The 23,733-nt window shown below is 46.2% G+C and overlaps 1 protein-coding gene across 1 annotated transcript in view; it reads right to left on the reverse strand.

Annotated features, from left to right (window-relative positions):
* Positions 1–11,313: 11,313 nt before the first annotated feature.
* LOC119856331 (class I histocompatibility antigen, F10 alpha chain-like) overlaps positions 11,314–23,733 on the reverse strand; it is a 152,354-nt gene continuing 139,934 nt past the window's right edge. The window contains 4 exon segments of the mRNA XM_043515423.1: positions 11,314–11,578; positions 12,141–12,182; positions 16,641–16,673; positions 17,236–17,337. Of these exon segments, the coding sequence (XP_043371358.1) occupies positions 11,574–11,578; positions 12,141–12,182; positions 16,641–16,673; positions 17,236–17,337 (182 nt within the window). The 3' untranslated portion in view covers positions 11,314–11,573.

Consider the following 23,733-nt stretch of genomic DNA (forward strand, 5'->3'; position numbering starts at 1 on the left):
AAGGGGCTCAGCAGGTACTTGTTGAAGGTGGAAGGGTAAGGAAGAAGAGAAGAGAGGCTAGCCCTATAGGAAAAGGGAAGAGTCAAGGGAGACTACACCAAATATGAGCCCCAGGGGGATACAGGATGGGTTGAAGAGGATTATAAGGGAAAATAGGAATGGAAAGAACTTGCAGCCAGAGGAAACAGGGGAGAGACTGGAAAATAGCACTGACACCAGGAAAAGGCAGGTCTATGTGATAGGGGACTCTTTATTGAGAAGAATAGACAGGCCTGTAACCAGAGCAGATCCAGAGAATAGAAGAGAGTGCTGTCTTCCGGGTGCTAAGATATGGGATGTAGACCTGAGGTTGAAAAGGATCCTAAAGGGAGCGGGAAAGAATCCCCTAATTATCCTTCATGTGGGAACAAATGATACGGCTAGATTCTCGCTAGAAAGTATTAAGGGAGACTATGCTAGGCTGGGGAAGACGCTTAAGGAAATTGAGGCTCAGGTGATCTTTAGTGGGATCCTGCCTGTTCCTAGAGAAGGGCAACAAAGGTGTGACAAGACTATGACTGTCAACAGATGGCTTAGGCAGTGGTGCTATAAAGAGGGCTTTGGGATGTATGGCCACTGGCAGGCATTCATGGACAGAGGTCAGTTCTCTAGGGATGGACTTCATCTGAGTAGGGAAGGAAATAGACTTCTAGGATGGAGGCTGTCAGAACTGATAAAGAGAGCTTTAAACTAGGAATTTGCGGGAGATGGTTGGGAGATGTCCAGGTAACCTCCACAACAGATTTTAGCATTGAGAGGGAAGAAGATGAAGTAAGAAAGGATACAGCCGTGGGTAGGAGAATGTATATAAGGAGCGAGGGCGGTGTGGATACTAGTCTAATAGGTTATACTGGCTGTAGAATGACTGTGCCTAATAAGGTACAAAATGTGAGCGAGGCCAAACAGCAAAAATTAAGATGTTTGTACACCAATGCGAGGAGCCTAGGTAACAAAATGGAGGAACTAGAGCTACTGGTGCAGGAAGTGAAACCAGATATTATAGGGATAACAGAAACATGGTGGAATAGTAGTCATGACTGGACTACAGGTATTGAAGGGTATGTGCTGTTTAGGAAAGACAGAAGCAAAGGTAAAGGTGATGGAGTAGCATTGTATATCAATGAGGAGGTAGAATGTAAAGAAATAAGAAGCGATGGAATGGTTAAGACAGAGTCAGTCTGGGCAAAAATTACATTGGGGAAGAAAACTAGTAGAGCCTCTCCTACGATAGTGCTTGGGGTGTGCTATAGACCTCCGGGATCTAATTTGGATATGGATAGAGTCCTTTTTAATGTTTTTAATAAAGTAAATACTAATGGAAACTGCGTGATCATGGGAGACTTTAACTTCCCAGATATAGACTGGAGGACCAGTGCTAGTAATAATAATAGGGCTCAGATTTTCCTAGATGCGATAGCTGATGGATTCCTTCATCAAGTAGTTGCTGAACCGACTAGAGGGGATGCCATTTTAGATTTAATTTTGGTGAGTAGCGAGAACCTCATAGAAGAAATGGTTGTAGGGGACAATCTTGGCTCAAGTGATCATGAGCTAATTCAGTTCAAACTGAACGGAAGGATTAACAAAAATAAATCTGCAACTAGAGTTTTTGATTTCAAAAGGGCTGACTTTCAAAAATTAAGGAAATTAGTTAGGGAAGTGGATTGGACTGAAGAATTTATGGATCTAAAGGTAGAGGAGGCCTGGGATTACTTTAAATCAAAGCTGCAGAAGCTATCGGAAGCCTGTTCCCAAGAAAGGGGAAAAAATTCATAGGCAGGAGTTGTAAACCAAGCTGGATGAGCAAGCATCTTGGAGAGGTGATTAAGAAGAAGCAGAAAGCATACAGGGAGTGGAAGATGGGAGGGATCAGGAAGGAAAGCTACCTAATTGAGGTCAGAACATGTAGGGATAAAGTGAGACAGGCTAAAAGTCGAGTTGAGTTGGACCTTGCAAAGGGAATTAAAACCAATAGTAAAAGGTTCTATAGCCATATAAATAAGAAGAAAACTAAGAAGAAGTGGGGCCTCTGAACACTGAGGATGGAGTGGAGGTTAAAGATAATCTAGGCATGGCCCAATATCTAAACAAATACTTTGCCTCAGTCTTTAATAAGGCTAAAGAGGATCTTAGAGATAATGGTAGCATGACAAACGGGAATGAGGATATGGAGGTAGATATTACCATATCTGAGGTAGAAGCAAAACTGAAACAGCTTAATGGGACTAAATCGGGGGGCCCAGATAATCTTCATCCAAGAATATTAAAGGAATTGGCACCTGAAATTGCAAGCCCATTAGCAAGAATTTTTAATGAATCTGTAAACTCAGGAGTTGTACCGAATGATTGGAGAATTGCTAATCTAGTTCCTATTTTTAAGAAAGGAAAAAAAAGCGATCCGGGTAACTACAGACCAGTTAGTTTGACATCTGTAGCATGCAAGGTCCTGGAAAAAATTTTGAAGGAGAAATTAGTTAAGGACATTGAAGTCAATGGTAAATGGGACAAAATACAACATGGTTTTACAAAAGGTAGATCGTGCCAAACCAACCTAATCTCCTTCTTTGAGAAAATAACAGATTTTTTAGATAAAGGAAATGCAGTGGATCTAATTTACCTAGATTTCAGTAAGGCATTTGATACCGTGCCACATGGGGAATTATTAGTTAAATTGGAGAAGATGGGGATCAATTTGAACATCAAAAGGTGGATAAGGAATTGGTTAAAGGGGAGACTGCAACGGGTCCTACTGAAAGGCGAATTGTCAGGTTGGAGGGAGGTTACCAGTGGAGTTCCTCAGGGATCGGTTTTGGGACCAATATTATTTAATCTTTTTATTACTGACCTTGGAACAAAAAGTGGGAGTGTGCTAATAAAGTTTGCAGATGATACAAAGCTGTGAGGTATTGCCAATTCGGAGAAGGATCGGGATATTATACAGGGGGATCTGGATGACCTTGTAAAGTGGAGTAATAGTAATAGGATGAAATTTAATAGTGAGAAGTGTAAGGTTATACATTTAGGGATTAATAACAAGAATTTTAGTTATAAGTTGGGGAGGCATCAATTAGCAGTAACGGAAGAGGAGAAGCACCTTGGAGTATTGGTTGATCATAGGATGACTATGAGCTGCCAATGTGATATGGCTGTGAAAAAAGCTAATGCGGTTTTGGGATGCATCAGGAGAGGCATTTCCAGTAGGGATAAGGAGGTTTTAGTACCATTATACAAGGCACTGGTGAGACCTCACCGAGAATACTGTGTGCAGTTCTTGTCTCCCATGTTTAAAAAGGATGAATTCAAACTGGAGCAGGTACAGGGAAGGGCTACTAGGATGATCCGAGGAATGGAAATCTTGTCTTATGAAAGGATACTTAAGGAGCTTGGCTTGTTTAGCCTAACTAAAAGAAGGTTGAGGGGTGATATGATTGCTCTCTATAAATATATCAGATGGATAAATGCAGGAGAGGGAGAGGAATTATTTCAGCTCAGCACCAATGTGGACACAAGAACAAATGGGTATAAACTGGCCACCAGGAAGTTTAGACTTGAAATTAGACGAAGGTTTCTAACCATCAGAGGAGTGAAGTTTTGGAATAGCCTTCCAAGGGAAGCAGTGGGGGCAAAAGATCTATCTGGCTTTAAGATTCTACTCCATAAGTTTATGGAGGAGATGGTATGATGGGATAATGTGATTTTGGTAATTAATTGATCTTTAAATATTTAGGGTAAATAGGCCTAATCCCCTGAGATTGGATATTAGATGGATGGGATCTAAGTTACCCAGGAAAGAATTTTCTGTAGTATCTGGCTGGTGAACATTGCCCATATGCTCAGGGTTTAGCTGATCGCCATATTTGGGGTTGGGAAGGAATTTTCCTCCAGGGTAGATTGGAGAGGCCCTGGAGGTTTTTCGCCTTCCTCTGTAGCATGGGGCACGGGTCACTTGAGGGAGGCTTCTCTGCTCCTTGAAGTCTTTAAACCACGATTTGAGGACTTCAATAGCTCAGACATGGGTGAGGTTTTTCGTGGGAGTGGGTGGGTGAGATTCTGTGGCCTGCGTTGTGCAGGAGGTTGGACTAGATGATCAGAATGGTCCCTTCTGACCTTAGCATCTATGAATCTATGTTCAACAAAACCGGCCCCAGGACTGACCCCTGGGGTACTCCTCTTTATACCGGCTGTCAACAAGACATTGAGCCATTGATCACTACCCGTTGAGCCCAACAATGTAGCCAGCTTTATATCCACTTTGGTCCATTCATCCAATCCATATGTCTTTAACTTGCTTGCAAGAATACTGTGGGAGTCCGTATCAAAAGCTTTGCTAAAGTCAAGATAGATCACATCCACCACTTTCCCCATATCCACAGAGCCAGTTATCTCCTCACAGAAGGTAATCAGGTTAGTCAGGCATGACTTGCCCTTGCTGAATCTATGTTGACTGTTCCTGATCACCTCCAAGTGCTTCAAAATGGATTCCTTGAGGACCTGCTCCATGATTTTGCCAGGGATTGAAGTGAGGCTGACCAGTCTGTCGTTCCCTGGGTTCTCTTTCTTCCCTTTTTAAAATATGGGCACTATATTTGCCTTTTTCCAATCATCCGGGACCTCCCCCGATCGCCACAAATTTTCAAAGATAATGGCCAATGGCTCTGCAATCACATCCGCCAACTCCCTCAGCACCCTTGGATGCGTTAGATCTGGACCCATGGACTTGTGCATGTCCAGATTTTCTAAATAGTCCTTAACCTATTCTTTCTCCACTGAGTGCTGCTCACTTCCTCCCCATAGCGTGTTCCCTAGTGCAGCATTCTGGGAGCTGACCTTGTTTGTGAAGACGGAGGCAAAAAAAGCATTGAGTACTCCAGCTTTTTCCTCATCATCTCTCACTAGGTTGCCCCCCCATTCAGTAAAGGTCCCACACTTTTCCTGACCGTCTTCTTGTTGCTAACATACCAGTAGAAGCCCTTCTTGTTACCCTTCACATCCCCTGCTAGCTGCAACTCCAATTGTGTTTTGACCTTCCTGATTACACCCCTGAATGCTCGAGCAATATTTTTATACTCCTCCCTGGTCATCTGTCCAAGTTTCCACTTCTTGTAAGCTTCCTTTTTGTGTTTAAACTCACCAAAGATTTCACTGTTAAGCCAAGCTGGTCACCTGCCATATTTGCTATTCTTTCTGAACATCGGGATGGTTTGTTCCTGCACCCTCAATAAAGCTTCTTTAAAATACAGCCAGCTCTCCTGGACTCCTTTCCCCCTCGTATTAACCTCCCAAGGGATCCTGCTCATCAGCTCCCTAAGTGAGTCAAAGTCTCCTTTTCTGAAGTCCAGCATCTGTATTTTGCTGCTCTCCTTTCTTCCTTTTGTCAAGTTCCTGAACTCAACCATCTCATGGTCACTGCTGTCTAGGTTGCCACCCACTTCTACTTCCCCTACCAATTCTTGTGTTGTGAGCAACAGGTCAAGGGGAGCACGGCCCCTAGTTGGTTCCTCCAGCACTTGCACCAGGAAGGTGTCCCCAACACTCTCCAAAAACTTCCTGGATTGTCTGTGCGCTGCTGAATTGCTCTCCCAGCAGATGTCAGGGTGATTGAAGTCCCCCATTAGAACCAGGGTCTGTGATCTGGAAACTTCTCTTAGTTGTCCGAAGAAAGCCTCGTCTACCTCATCCTTCTGATCCGGTGGTCTATAGCACATGCCCTCCATTACATCACCCTTGTTACTCTTGCTCTAACCTTAACCCAAAGACTCTCAACAGGCTTTTCTCCAGTTTCATACTCATGATCATCTCACCTGGCCTTTGAGAAAGGCTAGGTTAGGGAAGGGAGACACAAGATGACATTTTAAGAAATGATTGATTTTTAATCCTGCATTTAGCCAATTTTTCCCCAGAAAATTCAGCTGTCCTGTGACGTGGTGTTGTGCCAGAACTGGAGTCTGTTCGAGATGGAAAGAAGGAGCAGGAAGACCCAGAGGCGGATTGAGTAAAAGGGACTCCTTTACTGCAGTACTTCTTCCCCTCGACCCAATTGTTGAGTAAGCAACGGGTTTAACTACATTGCACACTTTTATCTAAGTTAATATGCAAATACAGATATTTGCTGCAATACCCCCAACCCCTTATTTAGTGGTATGAACGCCCATATAATGAATAGTAATAGCCACGTCATGAATATAATTATACCCGCCCCGCCCCGTTTACTGTTTACAGCATTAAGCATATTGCGCAGGCACTTTTACCTCCAACACATATTTCTTTACAACAATTGTCACCACAACTCCCCTTAATCAGCAGTTTATGGGGGGGGGGGAAGGAGCCATGACCCTGAACACATTTATGTAGCTGGGACAAAGAAGGGAGAGGAGAGATAACACTACTTCACACAAAGGGTATTCCTTAGACAGTCACATTTCTTATGCAACTACTATGCTTATCTATCCTTAACAAACAAAAAGGGAAGGGACGGGTAGCAAACTTTATCTATCAAGCATGGGATAGTGCTTGCCTGTGCCATACTCCCCTATTACCATGGTAACAGTTACCCAGGTCTTTACTTAACCCTTACATACCCGAACAGAGTCTCTGTGTAACGATCACACTGTGGTAGAGAGGCAGGTCAGTCCTGCTTTTTGTGCATTTTCCAATAGAGGCTAGGGACAGAATCACCACTAATGACCCCAGAGACAGGAGCGGGAGTACAGGTCTGTCAGGAGGTTGTTGCTGCCCTCGGCTGGCTCCAGGACACGTCACGTCCCACTCTCCCACTCCCAGCATTCAAGATCCCTCTGCCCACAGAATTGTCATTTATCGTATGTTTTACCATAGTGGCCATGGGCATGAACCAGGGTCCCATTGTGCTAGGCGCTGTACAAACACAGAACAGACTATCCCTGGTTTCTTCGTCAGGCTCTATTAAACTGTCTTGGTTGCATTTCAGTTTGACCAGCATTGGCTGTGATAATGAAGGCAAAAGCCGTGTTATAATGGGGGCTGGGAAGCAGGAATTATGGGGAGAGCTGGTCAAAAACTGGAATTTCTATTTTATGGGGAATTTTAATATATTGAAATTTGCTTCTGATCCACTTAAAAATGAAAACAAATATTTTTTGAAACTGCCAATGAGAGAATTTTTTAAAACAATCATATTAGAAAATATAATAATTTTGAAATTTCATTTAGATATTTTAGTAGATTATTTTTACATGATTAGCATTTCACTGCTACTACTAATATATCAGAATAGACTATGTAAAATAATCTCTTTTATAAAATCATTAAGGGCAGCTGCCCTTTAGGTACCAGTAGAAACTTTTTAATTTTCTAGATCAGCGTTTCTCAAACTGTGGGTCAGGATCCCAAAGTGGGTCATTAATCCATTTTAATGGGGTCACCAGGCTGGCTTAGACTTGCCTGAGGGCTTCAGTGGTAGGCAATGAGGCTGAGGTTACAGGTCCCCCTGCCTGGGGCTGAAGCTCTTGGGCTTGGACTTCCCCACCTAGGGCAGTGGGGCTCAGGTGGGCTTGGACTTCGATACCCCCCTCCTGTGGACATGTAGTAATTTTTGTTGTCAGAAAGGGGTCATGGTGCAATGAAGTTGGAGAACCCTTGTTCTAGATCAAAACATCCCGTCAGCCGCTCACTCTCACAGAGCCCCTGGGCTGCCTGAAACCGGCACAGTCATCATCACAATCACAACAGAGTGAAACTACACCAGACCACGGCAGCTGCAACAGCCCTCCATCAAGAAGGGAACTCATCATGCAGAGAGGAGGCAGCCCCAGCTCCTGGGAGAGCGCGGGGGGGTTATAGATGAATCTGGAGTGGGCTCTGGGATGGGGGATATGCACAGGGAGATCCCCAACCCCAAACAACATGAAGCCCCCCCATCCCCACACCAACTAGTGCAAATCACTGTCCACGTAGCTCAGACGCTATTCATCTCTTAATGTAAAGGAAGAGTTGAGGGGGATTTTGAACTTTGAACTCTGGGGAAATAGGGATAGGTAAGGGTACAAGGCCCTGCCCAGAGTGAGCTGTTTGATGCCAGCTTGCATCTGGCCATGGGTCAGGGAATCAGCTCTCTTTTGTATGAAGGTGCCTAGTTCACAGGCTGGATTCCAGGCATCTTTAAGCTCAGCCACCCACGAGCAGAGGGGAAGGCTATAAAGTTTGCACTGGCTGTTCCTGTGCTCTCTGCCACTAGGAGAGGTGAACCCAGGGCACCAAGTACACAAATTCCCAAGGAAGGAGCCACCAGCACCCGAGGCCCCACCATGTCCCCTTTACATTGTGGTGTGATACAGAGCCATGCAGGAGGTTAGAGCCCACCCAGCAAGCCATGCAGGCTCCATAGGACAGGCAGAGGGGGCTGGCCCAGTCTGTGGAAACTGGCAGGGGAGGGGGTCTCCAGGCCATCTCTGTCTCTCACCTGCAACCTCACCAGCCTGTGGTGAGTCCATGCAGCCCCACTATGGGGGAAGGAACAAGACAGATCCCCTGCTGTGCTCCTGAGCGCACTGGACAACGAATGCCAGGTGCAGCTGCAGCATTACTAGCAGGGATAGATACAGTAACGTCACAGATTCACTGGATCAGAAGGGAGTATGGACACGCTAACCTGGAGTATCTGCAAGGTTCTTACTGGGGGCCCGTGTAAGTTTTAGTTAAAAGCTGCTTTTGCTGATAAGTGGAAAGTATAAGGCTTCGCTGTTGCTAGAACATTGTTTTAGCCCATTAGGGGTTATGATTGGTTCGATGTAGGGTACAGTCATGCTTTGAGTAAAACAATTGGCAAAGGTATAAGAAGAACTCTCATTTTAACTATATGAGGGTGAGAAAACAAGCTCATTGGAACTTAACTTGGGGATACAGCTCGAGACCAGAACTGCTAGGATTTTTAACCCTTGCCTGACCAGACTGTGGCGAAGCCAGAGCTGCAGATGACACAACGCTGACTGGCCTTTAGGAGATGTCTGTCTGCTTTATTGGGAGTGGTGAGCATTAGATGCTTGGTGTGTGTGTACTGCTGATCAGTTGTTGATTGCTAATAAATACATGTACATGTTTAAGAATATTCACTGTGTGATAAAGGCTCTTTCACTGGAAAAAGGTCCTGTTAACTCGTAGAGGGTCATTGCAGCCCGAGGGGGAGGAGAGAGCTGTAAATTGTGAGGGCAAAAGAGGAGGTCTTAAGTGGGCTTCCACAGGGATCTGTTCTGGGTCCAGTGTTTAACATTGTTATTAATGACCTGGATGTAGGTACAGAGACCATACTGATCAATGCTGCAGCTGACACAAAGTTGCAGGGCGGGGTGGGGGGAAGAGGTTGCCAAAACTTTGGAGGACAGAGCTAAAATTCAGAGGGCTCTTGATAAATTAGAGAACTGGGCAATAGACAACAAAATGAAATTCAACAAAGAAATGTGGGTGAACCACGTAGGGAAGGAAAACCAAATGCACAAATACAGAATGAGGCAAACTGGCTCGGCAGTAGCACTGCTGAGAAGGATCTGGGAATGGTGGTGGGTGGGTATTTGTTAGTGGAAAGGCTTGAATCATAAAAGATGAAGAGTTCAGGTGTACTAAGTGTTTCTTTCAGACTCTGATACTTATGGTAAATAAACCACAAACAGCTGAAAAAGTTTTGAATCTGTTTATCTCTATGCAGATATGCCTACAATAACCATATTTGACAAAACTCATACAAAACTTAAAACTGTTACCTGAAAGTATTTTTAATGCTAATATTTGCATCTATTTGACATTTTTCTAAATACTTTCTCAAAGTTTCAGATAAATTACATCTTTCTTGGAGGTTATTTTTAGGATATACAGTTGTTTGATTTTATTTTTGATTTAATGCACTAAAAATATAAACAATATAGCCCTCGGTATATTTCACAGCACTGTATGCGTTAGTTGAACAGGGGCACTTGTGGTGTGAAAAATGTTTCTCTTGAGACTAGACTGTGACTATATCTTGACCAAGAAATTTGGACCTTGATAAAAAATAAACAACTACCCCTGCATGAAGGGCTGCTCTGAAGAGGACGGTGATCAATTGTTCTCCAGGTGCACGGATAGTAGAAGGGGGAATTTAGGTTAGATATTATGAAAAACTCTCTAGCTATAAGGACAGTTAACTGTGGAACAGGCCAGTGCTCTCTTGGCTCCGTATGGCCCCTGAGAGGAACCGGCCTTTCAGAGTGATGACCCTACATAAGGACACACTCTTTGCTTGGGGTTTAAGCTGTAGCCTTCTCCTCCGCTTCCCAGTATCGCATGTGTGAGCCTCCAGCATGCCTGCCTCTCTCGAGCCTGCAGTGATTCTCAGCCAGCACAACACAGAAGGGTTTATTGTACGTCTGGAGCAGATTACAAGACGTTCTCAAGGGTGTCCATCTGGGTCTGTCCTCGTCCAGGTGGGCTCAAGCTGCTCTTCGTTCCCAACCCAGAAGTGACTCCCCCTTTTCTGCGGCCCACCCCATATCACCTCCAAGGCCCCTCTTCCATCTTTGTCTTCTTTCCCGGGCAAACAGGTCTCCAGGTGACTCTCTCTTCAGCTCTTTGTTCTCTCCACCGCCCATAACTGGCTGGCTGCAAGTTGGGATGGGCCTTTGAGTCATCAGTTGCTAAGTTACAAAGTGTCCAGGCCATGGTCTGGGGTCCAGGCTGCTAGACTGGGTTACACCTGGTCCTCTGCAACAATAAACACCCCCTCCCACCCTGGTTAGACATGCATAACATAGGGGAAACTGAGGCACACAGTATACATATGCAACGTTAGGAAAATGCCCCACTTCATCACACAGGTTGCCTAGAGAGGATGTGAAATCCCTGTCATTGGAGGTTTTTAAGAACAGGTTGGACAAACACCTGTCAGGGATGGTTTAGGTTTACTTGGTGCTGCCTGAGATCAGGGGCTCGAGTTGATGATCTTGAGGGCCCTAGTAGCCCAGCATTTCTATGGCTCTATGAATGGTGAAAAGGACATTTCAGGCAGTTATAAACTAAACACAGACACTTATTCCTGTCCAACAGATGTCCTCAGCTGATGATGGCAACAGCGCTACCAGCTGCGAATAGACCAGGCCATTTACCATGTTATAATCATGAAATTCTACAGAAAAGAAAGACATCCCCCACCATAGACACACTAGCAGTTACTGCTCACGGATCTAGCGCACCGTACAGGGTGTGCAAACAGCACTGCACAGCCAGAACACTGTGTGCACACACTAAATGGGGCAAATACTAAACTTTTAGTAAAAGAGTTTTTAATCCATTAAAATTTTGGAAATTATTTTGTGCAAATAAAACATTATTACAGCAAACTATTACATCTGAAAAGCAAAAGTGGTTCAGTGAGCAGATAGATGAGGCCACAAATCCCACACAGGACACTCCAAGTGCCAGAGAAAAGCTAGGGAGAGGTTGATTGGTTCTTGTAGGGAGACAGAGCAGAGCTCATCCATCTTCCACTCTGGGGTGCCCTCAGGTTGTGGCACAGACTCCAACAGGCTCAGTTAAGCTGCAGAAGTTAAACACAGGCAACGTCTATTAAAGGGAACCTGCCATAATGTTTTGCAATGACAGTGCACACTGCTGTGGAACGGTCGCCCTTGTGGCTGCAGGGTTTGGTGGACAAAAGCTCTAACCCCGCTGACAAAGCTTGTAGCTCCAGTGTCAGTGACCCGTGTTTCTGGAGCCCCAAGTGCTGGGCTCTGTCCCTCTGCTTCCTCCCTGCAGTTTCACTGGAGACTGTTCTCTGAAGCAGCTGGAGTTATCATTGCAAAAGCTGATCTCAGCTCATGCTGTACCAGCAGCCACAGAGAAATCCCTCTCACTAGAGTCTTTCACACCTAAAGCCATGACAGAGAAAACAAGGGGGATTTGGCTGCAAACCTGTTCCTGCATCCCCAGTGTGAATAAAAGGGAAATAAGAGATCCAGAACCCCCCTGTCCCGCTCCTTGGGGCTGGTTTGCTAGAGGGGACAGGCCAGGAAGACTCAGGGTCCAATGACTTGGACTAGGTGTCTCTCTCCAGAGGCCTCAGTGAGAGCAGTGAACCCCTAGGCTAGAGCCCCACTTACCCTTGGCAGATAGGTCAGAGCCACTAGATCCTTGGTCATTTGCTGTGCAGAGGAGGAGGAGAAGAGAGAGAATATTAGCATCTCTCACAGGGCAGGGCTTCAGGATAGTTAGTAGATACGGGGACTCCTATCCAAAGGGAACAGTCATCACCTCACTCTTCCCTAGCAGTGGGGTGCTTGGTGTACAGACCAGTCTACAGGGCAGCTGCCCAGGATTTCCGTTATTCACCTTCAAAAAATGTCACCATTGCAGGGGGTCAGCACGACTCTGTGCTCTTCATGTCTCACCAGAACGGGAGCTTGGAATACGCAACATTCAACGGCTGGCAAAGTAGGAGATGGGGGCTAAGGATACTCAGGCCAAACAACCTCAACTCTGCCCCCTTTGGTCTGTGCCTTTGGTCTTCACCCTCACCTGCTGCCAATCGACAATAATTCCTGCCTTAATCAATGGCACTGCACAATGTGAACGGCATGAAGAGGCATGCTGATTTGGGGTGGTGCTGGGCACAGAGACAAGGGCAAGCTTGGTTTGGCATGGTGCTGGTCTATTCCCTGTTCCTATTCCCAGACCCACTGGGGCAGAGTTCAAGTTGCGTGGGAAGCATCATAATTAAGACCTTACCAAATTCACGGTCTGTTTTGGTCAATTTCAGTCAAAGAATGTAAAAAGTTGTAATTTTCATTATTCAACTATTTAAATCTGAAATTTCTCAGAGTTGTACCTGTAGGGTCCTGACCCAAAAAGGGGCCAGTGGGGGGCGGCGAGGTTATTGTCGATGGGTCACGGCATTGCGACCCTTATGTCTGCGCTGCTGCTTTCGGGGCACTGCCTTCAGGGCTGGGTGCCTGGCCAGCAGTCACCGTTCTCTGGCTCCCCAGCTCTGAAGGGAGCACAGAAGTAAGGGTGGCGATACTGTGATTCCCTCCAATAACCTTGCAACCCCCCCCCCCCCCACCATCACACACACAACCCTCTTTTGGGTCAGGACCCCCAGTTTGAGAAACACTGGTCTCCCCTGTAAAATCTGTACAGATTTCATGGTCTGTGATGCGTTTTTTGTGGCTGTGAATTTGGCCATAATACCTCTGCATATCCTGGTTTGCCAACCTTTGGCTTCTGGGAATGAAACACTCCCATTCTGAAAAGACACGGGGAGCCCAGGGCAGGGCTGAGCACCTGCAACCTTAACTCCCCATTAACAAAGTTCTTGTGTGTGAATTTCCGTTGTTCTGGAGTAATGAGGAGGAGGGAGGGAGGCACAACTGAGGCCAGCTGTAGGAGGAAGGGTGGTGCTCTGCGGAGGTTTTGTTGGCACTGCTCAAACCCCCTCCATTACCCACTGGAGGCACCCGGGAGAGGGTAAAGGGAGAATTGTATGACTACACCCTAGCAGGGCCCGGCAGATATGTGCACTTTATACTGGCTCTTCATACCAGCATTAGATGGCCTCAGATGCAGTCGATAATTTAAATAAATATTTCCCATAGTTTTAGTCTTGGTCCTGTTCCTAAAGCTAATTGCAGGAGACAACTGAGGAGGGGATTTGAACTTCTTGTCATTGAGGCGACGGAGTGGTGCTGATCTGAAGTCAGTGGAAAGACTCCCATCGGCTTCAACAGGCTTTGCATCAGGCCCAGATTTCATATGCACCAAACCAACTTTCAGGTAAGTCAAAATAAGTGTAACATTAAAAGCAGGTCAGATACCTTCAGGGTCACACTCAGCCATACACAGCACAGCTCTAGGGGGATAATAATTCAGCCCCAAACCATCGTATACATTCCTGATTATCACCTTGTTTACACTAGTAAAAATGGGACCCATACTTATCAAGCGATGCAATTCCACCAGAGAGAGCAATGGTGGAGCAATTGAGGAGATGGGGTTCAGGTGTTTTTAACCCTTCTATCATCTAAACTTTGCTCTGAGCAAGGTTATAGAACATATGTCCACAGCCATTCTACGCTACTGAAGAAGACCTCTGCTGGGAAAATAACAGAGCAGGTCACAAGTTTATCCAACAAGTTCTTGGAATGTGTCGGAGACAATTTTTCTTTCAGAATGTGGAGAAAGCTATAAGGGGAAAGGCTGTTCTAGATTTGGCTTTGACAAATAGGGAGGAACTAGTTGAGAATATGAAGGTGGAAGGCAGCTGGGTAAAAGTGATCAGGAAATGATAGAGTTCATGATTCTAAGGAATGGTAGGAAGGAAAACAACAAAATAAAATAATGGATTTCAAGAAGGCAGACTTTAGCAAATCCCTGAGTTTGCTAAGGTAAGATCCCATGGGAAGCAAGTCTAAGGGGAAAAACAGTTCAGGAGAGTTCGAAAGTTCTCAAAGAGATATTATCAAGAGCACAAGTGCAAATTATCCCACTGCACAGGAAAGAAATGAAGGATGGCAAGACACCACCCTGGCTTAACCAGAAGATCTTCAATGATCTAAAAATCAAGAGTCCTACACAAAGTGGAAACTAGGTCAAATTACAAAGGATAATTGTAAACAAAACACAAGTATGTAGGGGAAAAATTAGAAAGGCCAAGGTGCAAAAAGAGATCAAACTAGCTAGAGACATAAAGGGTAACAAGAAAACATTCTACAAATACATTAGAAGCAAGAGGAAGACCAAGGACAGGGTAGGCCCATTAGTCAATGGTGAAGGAAAGACAATAACAGAACATGAGAAATTGGAAAAGAGCTTAATGACTTTTTTGCTTCAGTTTTCACGAAAACGTTTCATAGCGATTCGATGTCTAATATAGTGAACACCAGTGAAATTGAGGTGGACTCTGAGGCTAAAATAGGGAAAGAACAAGTTAAAAATTATTTAGACAAGTTAGATGTCTTCAAGTCACCAAGGCCTGATGAAAAGCATCCTAGAATACTCAAGGAGCTGACTGAGGCGATATCTGAGCCAATATCTCTGAAAAGTCATGGAAGATGGGAGAGAGGACTGGAAGAGGGGAAATATAGCGCCAATCTATAAAAAGGGGCTTAGGCACAACCCAAGGAATTACAGACCTGTCAGTTTAACTTCAGTACCCGGAAAGATAGTGGGGCAAATAACGAAGCAATCAATTTGCAAACACCTAGAAGATAATAAGGTGATAAGTAACAGTCAGCATGGATTTGTCAAGAACAAATTGTGTCAAACCAACTTGATAGCTTTCTTTGACAGGGTAACAAGCCTTGTGTATATGGGGGAAATGGTAGATGTGGTATATCTTGACTTTAGTAAGGCTTTTGATACTGTCTCACAGGACTGTCTCATTAACAAACTAGGAAAATACAACCTAGATGGTGCTACTATAAGGTAGGTGCAGAACTGGTTGGAAAACCATTCCCAAAGAGTAGTTATCAATAGTTCACAGTCATGTTGGAAGGGAATAATGAGTGGGGTCCCTCAGGAATCAGTTCTGGGTCTGGTTCTGTTCAATGTCTTCATCAATGGTTTAGATAATGGCATAGAGAGTACACTTACAAAGTTTGCAGACGATACCAAGCTGGGAGGGGTTACAAGTGCTTTGGAGGCTAGGATGAAAATTCAAAATGATCTGGACAAACTGGAGAAATGGTCTGAAGTAAATAGGATGAAATTCAATAAGGAAAAATGTAAATTACCCCATTTTGGAAGTTGCACACATAAAGAATTGGGAAATGACTGCTTAGGAAGGAGTACTGCAGAGAGGGATCTAGGGGGTCATAGTGGATCACAAGCTAAATATGAGTCAGCAGTGTAACACTGTTGCAAAAAAAGCAAACATTGTTCTGGGATGTATTAGCTGGAGTGTCGTAAGCAAGACACGAGAAGTAATTCTTCCTCTCTACTCTGTGCTGATACAGCCTTAACTGGAGTATTGTGTCCAGGAAGGATGTGGACAAATTGGAGAAAGTCCATGGGAGAGCAACAGAATGATTAAAGATCTAGAAAACATGACCTATGAGGGAAGATTGAAAGAATTGGGTTGGTTTAGTCTGCAGAAGAGAAGACTGAGGGGGAGATCTGATAACAACAGTTTTCAAGTACATAAAAGGTTACAAGGAGGAGGGAAAAAACTGTTTTCTTCAACTTCTGAGGACAGGAGAAGCAGCAATGGGCTTAAATTGCAGCAAGGGAGGTTTAGGTTGGACATTAGGAAAAAATCCTGTCAGGGTGGTTAAGCACTGGAATAAATTGCCTAGAGAGGTTGTGGAATCTCCCTAAGTGGAGATTTTTAAGAGCAGGTTAGTCAGGGATGGTCTAGATAATATCTAGTCCTGCCATGAGTGTAGGGAACAGGACGAGGTGTCCTCTCGAGGTCCCTTCCAGTCCTATGATTCTATGGTACTAGAGCAATAGTTGGAGATTTCCCTAAAATCCTCATTGTAGACAAGGTCTATGAGTGGGAGCGAGGATCTCCTGTCAGAGCCTCTAGGCTAAAATCCACAAGCAAATACTGATGGCTGTTCAGGGATGGCCACTTGAAAAGAGGCGATGGGTCTCTTGTCACTTACCTGGAGCTACAGCGTAGCCATCTCCCTTCTTCCCTGCAGAGAGAAGGCAAATTTCAGTGACTGCAGCTCCCAAGGCAGGAACCGACTGCAATCAGTGTCCACAGCAGGCCCCTGGCCCAGCACAGCCCCCTGGCGCTCAGTAATGGTCTCAAGGTCCCAGGTGCTCACAATTGGCAGGAGAGAAAGACACAATGAGACAGGTTTCAGAGTAGCAGCCGTGTTAGTCTGTATTCGCAAAAAGAAAAGGAGTACTTGTGGCACCTTAGAGACTAACAAATTTATTAGAGCATAAGCTTTCGTGAGCTACAGCTCACTTCATCGGATTCATTTGGTGGAAAAAAAAAAAACAATGAGACAGTTTCCAAAGAGCTCAGTGCACTGGGTGCTGAGCAATTTGGAAAACCTAATCCCATATAAACTGTAACACACAGTTTCTGGGTCTGTCCCTCCAGCAGCTCCCATTGAGTGTCATTAGCTCAGTCCTGCAGTGGGGGAGTTACACAGTACTGACACTGGCTTTTGTATTGCTATTGTCCTTAGGTGGGTCTGCAGGGCCCAGCAAGTCCAGAGAATCCACCCATCCCAGGCTCTTTACCTAGGCATTTCTTTTTCCAGATAACTACTCCAATTATAACACCAATCAGGACAACTGCAGTGATAACTCCAGCCACAGTGGGAATCAGATTGTTATTTGGTTCTGAAATGGAATGGAGAGAATGATCAATGGGGAAAATCCCCCCCCCACTAAAACCCCCCTTTCATCCCACTGCAGGGATCCGTCAGTCAGCTCTCCAGGTTAGGGCTGAGTCCTGCAACCCTCCACCCCTTCCAGTGCAGCCACCATGCACCTATCATACATTGCACCCCCACCATACAAAGTCCTGGACACAGCCTCTACCACTTCAAATCCTAATAAATATGTAGCACTTAAACTAGAAGCCTTCTATAATATTAACCAATCCTCATAAACCTAACTGTGAGAGAGCATGGATGTCAGTATAATCCCTAAACAGGAAAGGGGGAAGACTTGCTGAAGATCACACAGTGAGGCAGTGCAAGAGCCAGGAATAGACCCCAGGAATCCTGGCTCCCAGCCCCTCCTGCTCTAACCCACTAGCCTGGTCATAAATATAAAGGGAAGGGTAACCACCTTTCTGTATACAGTGCAATAAAATCCCTCCTGGCCAGAGGCAAAACCCTTTCACCTGTAAAGGGTTAAGAAGCTAAGGTAACCTAGCTGGCACCTGACCCAAAATGACCAATGAGAGGACAAGATACTTTCAAATCTGGAGGGGGGGGCGGGACCAAAGAGTTTTTCTGTCTGTGCGATGCTTTTGCTGGGACAGATCAGGAATGCAGCCTCACAACTCCTGTTAAGTTAGTAAGTAATGTAGCTAGAACATGCATTAGATTTCCTTTTGTTTAATGGCTGGTAAAATAAGCTGTGCTGGATGGAATGTATATTCCTGCTTTTGTGTCTTTTTGTAACTTAAGGTTTTGCCTAGAGGGATTCTCTATGTTTTGAATCTGATTACCCTGTAAGGTATTTACCATCCTGATTTTACAGAGGTGATTCTTTTAGCTTTTCTTTAATTAAAATTCTTCTTTTAAGAACTTAATTGATTTTTTATTGTTCTTAAGATCGAAGGGTTTGGGTCTGTGTTCACCTATACAAATTAGTGAGGATTCTTATCAAGCCTTCCCCACGAAAGGGGGTGTAGGGCTTGGGGGGATATTTTGGTGAAAGACATCTCCAAGTGGGCTCTTTCCCTGTTCTTTGTTAACACGCTTGGTGGTGGCAGCATACAGTTCAAGGACAAGGCAAAGTTTGTATCTTGGGGAAGTTTTTAACCTAAGCTGGTAAGAATAAGCTTAGGGGGTCTTTCATGCAGGTCCCCACATCTATACCCTAGAGTTCAGAATGGGGAAGGAACTTTGACAAGCCTCAACTCCCCTTCCAGAGACAGAACCCAGGAGTCCTGGCTCCCAGACCTCCTGCTCTAATCTACGAGATCCCACTCACCTTCTAGAGCCAGGGATAGACACCAGGAGTTCTGGATCCCAGTCCCCTTGCTCTAACCCACTAGCCTCCACTTACCTCCCAGAGCCAAGGACAGAACCCAGGAGTCCTGGCTACCAGCCCCTAACCCTGCTTTACCATGCTGACTTCCATGACTAATGGAACAGTCCCATTGTGGGAGTCTGGTGACAAACTGGAAACTGACCTCAAAGCTCTGGATTTCCCTGCCATGAATGGAGTTACAGACACAATGCGTGTTTTTTGAGGGGGCAGGAAGTGAAGAGGGGATGACAGAGATATTTTAATACTGTTCTTGGTTTATATAAACCTTTTAAATCCCAAGTTCTTTATACACTTTTGGTTTCACTAATCAGCTTCTCCTGTTGTCTGAAAGAGCCACATAATAATAAAGCAATAAGAAAAATATTTCTAAGAGACTAATGAAACATGGTTTATGACCCAAAAATTGGCAGGGCACATGGTAGCAGGATTGTGATGTGAAACCATCTGCTGACTAGAGTCCCGGTGCAGGCTGCCCTCTCAGAAATTGTTTGCACTTCCAAATGCTGCATTTTTCCACATCCCGATTAACCAAGCAAAAAGATGGCTGGAAGGCAGCTCCATGTGTAACAAATTCTTTCTCAACTTTCTTGTGCTAGGGGCATAGGAGACTCTCCCCACTGATGCAGGGCTCTAATCTGCCTCCTCGCACCATTCCAAGGCCACACATACCCTCTCTTCCAGCATCACTGCACACAGAAACAAGCTGCTCCCAACATTAAACATCTCTCTTTGGACACATGGACAAGAATGAAGGGCATGTAGAGACGTGTTTCTGAGAATCTGCTGAATCATAGGACTGGAAGGGACCTTGAGAGGTCATAGAATATCAGGGTTGGAAGGGACCTCAGGAGGTATCTAGTCCAACCTTCTGCTCAAAGCAGGACCAATCCCCAATTTTTTCCCCAGATTCCTAAATGGCCCCCTTAAGGATTGAACTCTCAACCCTGGGTTTAGCAGGCCAATCGCTCAAACCACTGAGCTATCCCTCCCCCTCAAGGTCATCTAGTCCAGACCCCTGCACTCACGGCAGGACCATGAGTGCATGAAGTTGAGACTGGGCTGCAAGCTAAAGCAAGACCAATTCTGTCTGGAAATAAGGGGCAGATTTGTGCTTCCCCTGGGATTTGGTAAATTCTCCATCCCTTAAAAAGAAAAGGAGTACTTGTGGCACCTTAGAGGCTAACAAATTTATTAGAGCATAAGCTTTCGTGAGCTACAGCTCACTTCATCGGATGCATTTGGTGGAAAAAACAGAGGAGAGATTTATATACACACACACAGAGAACATTAAACAATGGGTTTATCATACACACTGTAAGGAGAGTGATCACTTAAGATAAGCCATCACCAGCAGCAGGGGGGGAAAGGAGGAAAACCTTTCATGGTGACAAGCAGGTAGGCTAATTCCAGCAGTTAACAAGAATATCAGAGGGACAGTGGGGGGTGGGGTGGGAGGGAGAAATACCATGGGGAAATAGTTTTACTTTGTGTAATGACTCATCCATTCCCAGTCTCTATTCAAGCCTAAGTTAATCGTATCCAGTTTGCAAATTAATTCCAATTCAGCAGTCTCTCGTTGGAGTCTGTTTTTGAAGCTTTTTTGTTGAAGTATAGCCACTCTTTTAGAAACTTTACATCTGGAATTGGCATCTCTTTCTGAAGGATCACACCTAGTTTGCCCACAGATGACCAGACTGGATGCCGGGGTCCCTGGTATGATTCCCCTCTGCCCTAGGCTATACAGGAGCTGAGATCAGATGATTAGAATGGTCCCTTCAGGCCTTAATGTTTCATTGTTAATCTTCTCCCTTCAGAGACAGTGTATTGCTGAGATGTATCCAACAGCCACAGAGGCAGCAAACTGGAGAGCAAGACATGAGCCCCAGGCACTGTGGGTCCCAACTCTAGCACAAGAACTTGACTGCAGAGAGACAGGGCCAAAGAGGACAGGGCCTCACAGACCCTGAGGAAATTCCAGCTTCAGCCTAGAAATCCAAATGAGAATTTTTCAGGGTTTGAGTTTAATGGATTCCCGCTCTCCCACTAGAAAAACAGACAAACACACAAATGCCTTACCCCAGGAGACAGAGAGTGGCTCTAACAGGCTTTCATGCGCCACGTGACATGAATAATGGGCTTTGATCTTGGGATCAATCTCCATTGTCACCCAGGTCTGGTAGGTCCCGTCCCCACTGGGTAGGATGCCTTCAGAGTAGGTCTCCTGCTGTCTGCTCTCCCCATTTCTCAGCCAGGTCACGGTGATGTCCCAAGGATAGCCCATGCTCAGCGTCCCAGCACCACTCGGGACAGAGGGGTCCCAGGCTGGGTCACATAATCAGGGGATTTTCTCTCCCACTCAACCCAGGATCCCAGCTCCGTCCCCAGCAGGAGCTAACCTCAGGGCAAGGTTGTATTGGGGCTGCAGTGCCCTCCTCAGCCCAAGGTGGGAACATTTCTCCCTCCTCACATGATTTCTCAGAAGTGGCAGCATCCGACTCACCGGGGCTGGAATTAAACAGTGGAGCGTGTTAGCTGTCAGAGCTGGGCACCCCCTGCAGCCCAGCCAAAGAGCTCACATGGCAGCCTGGCACAGAGCGGGTCACATGCAGGCAGCTGGAGCTGAACTGCTGGTCATGCCAGTCCCTAAGGGAATTTGCAAAGTGACCCAGCCTTGCATGTTTCTTTGAACTAATCAATTCCCTGCTACACCTGAGACATGCAGCACTAGTGTGCGCTTACACACACCCTGCTGGGGTTTAATGCCACTGTTTAAACTGGTATTAGCCCCCGCAGCAGAGAATGATATTATCTAAGTGTAAGCAGAGTCTGAATGAGATCTCCCCTGACATCTGGTGCTGAGCTGTGGAAAAGGACTTCAGGGGCTTAGCTTGTTTGCATGGGCAAAACACCCTGCCTAGGTGCTCAGCAAGATGGGACTGTTTGCTCAAATTATCACTTTTGGCTGATGTTGGATCCCCAGTCTCCTTGTTATTGGGACAAGAGTAAAAGACCATTACCTTTCCCATAACTGGTGTTTTTTGACATGTGTTGCTCATATCCATTCAACTTAGGTGTATGTGCTCACCATATGCACCAGTGCCGGAAATCTTTCCTGCAGCAGTATCTGTAGGGGACTGGCTCTGGTGCCTTCTGGAGTGGCACACACATGCCGCGGGATATAGGGCGCTGCTGACTCCCCCCCACCCTCAGTTCCTTCTTGCTGGGAACTCCGACAATGGGGAAGGAGGGTGGGTTGTGGAATGGCCATGAGCAACACATCTCGAAGAATACCAATTATGAGAAATTAACTGTCTTTTCTTCTTTGTGTGATTGCTCATGTCCATTTCACAGTAGGTAACTCCCAAGCAGTACCCCTGGAGGCAGACAGGAGTTCACGGACGTGTAGACTGCAACAAGACGCTGCCGAACCCAGCGTCATCTTTATCCTGCTGCGTGATGACATAGTGGGCCATGAATGTATGGACAGAAGACCATGTTGAGGCCCGACAAACGTTCTGCATCAGGATGAATGCCACCAAGGATGCCTGTGCTCTGGTCCGAGTGGGCTCTGAGGATCGGCAGTGAGAAAAGCTTTAAAATGTGATTGCCCGAGGTTCAAAACCCAGAATGCAAATAAACTCCCCACTTTTGTTCAAAGTCTCATTATTTGTGAATCAATACTCTGATTTTTGGAGGGTATAAGTGGCACATGCCATCTGCGCAAACCCCTAGCATACAGCTCTGCAACTGCCCCCTGCCCTAGTGGGTCATCAGTAAGCTAACCAAGGCCTTTATGCATTGAACAGTTCCCCCTTCCAGAGACTGATTAGTTAAAGGAAAGTTCAGCATACCCAAGGCAGCCCTTCACCCAGCCCCTTGGCAGGAGGGCAGATGGCATGTGAGTGTGTCTACCCCACAGCCAGGCCCTTCACCCCCAGGACATGGCCACCCTCCATTCCTTCCCTGGAACCAGTCCCTTGCTGCTCACTGCAGCGCCTCTCCCAGCCGCAGACAGCTCCTGGCAGGCTGGGCTCCTGCAGCTGACTAAGAGATTCCCACCTCAACTCTTTCCCCTGGAACTCCCTTGCTCTGTCCCTTGGTCCTGTTTGCTCCTACCTGAGCACTGGGAGCCTTTTCTCCAGGCCAGGGGCTCATTGGCCAATTAGCTGCCACCCAGGCAGTCAGGCCCAGATCCACAGAGGGATTTATTCGCCTAACTTCCATTGAAACCCTTGGTGGAGCTGGGCTTTAAGCACTGATAGCTGGCTGAGCTGGGCTGGTTCTCCCTAAAGAAGCCTGGCATAAGCAGACTGGGCCCTGACTGCCCTTAATGGACCATCCAGACTGGGTCCTGACTGGAGAAGGTCCCAGTGATCAGTGACTTGGAATGAACAAGCTGCAGGAGAGCGACCCAACACCCAGAGGAGGAAACTGCTATAACGAACAAGCCAGAATCTCCCCCAGAGCAGAAGGGAGTCAGTGGACAGAGATCGCAGAGTCAGTGGGGTCAGCAGGGTCTCTCTGCCCCTAGCTCAGGGGACCCACATTCTGGATGTCTGCCCCGATGAAGAGCTAGAGGCAGAATCTTCTCCCATCTATGGTCTGGGGAGAGAAGAAGATTGTTGAGAGGTGGCTTTAGCTGTGGGGGATCCCAGCTTGGGAAGGGGGGATGGGAATTCAGCTCTGGGCTTCCCCCACCATGCCCCCGATGGACCCCAAACTGCACTCTGCACAGAAACCCCCGGTCATGAGAGTGGGACAATGGACAGGCCTCCAGGAGAGAGCGTAACAACCCTAAGCCTGTCTCTCGGAGCCCCAGGTACCGGCCTGCAGTCCTATCCCCAGAGTCACGCTAAGGGGCCCCAGTGCATGCTGGGATGCTGGATGAGCTCTGCTCTCAGGGGTGACCTTTGGATGCTGTTCCGGCTCTTTGGGGTTCCCTGGGTTTGGGCGCAGGCAGTGCGTGTGTCAGAGAATCCTGGGGAGCCGGGGAAGGGTGATGGCTGGAGA

The sequence above is a fragment of the Dermochelys coriacea genome, chromosome 5, assembly GCF_009764565.3.
Source record: "Dermochelys coriacea isolate rDerCor1 chromosome 5, rDerCor1.pri.v4, whole genome shotgun sequence".
In the NCBI taxonomy this organism is placed as follows: Eukaryota; Metazoa; Chordata; order Testudines; family Dermochelyidae; genus Dermochelys; species Dermochelys coriacea.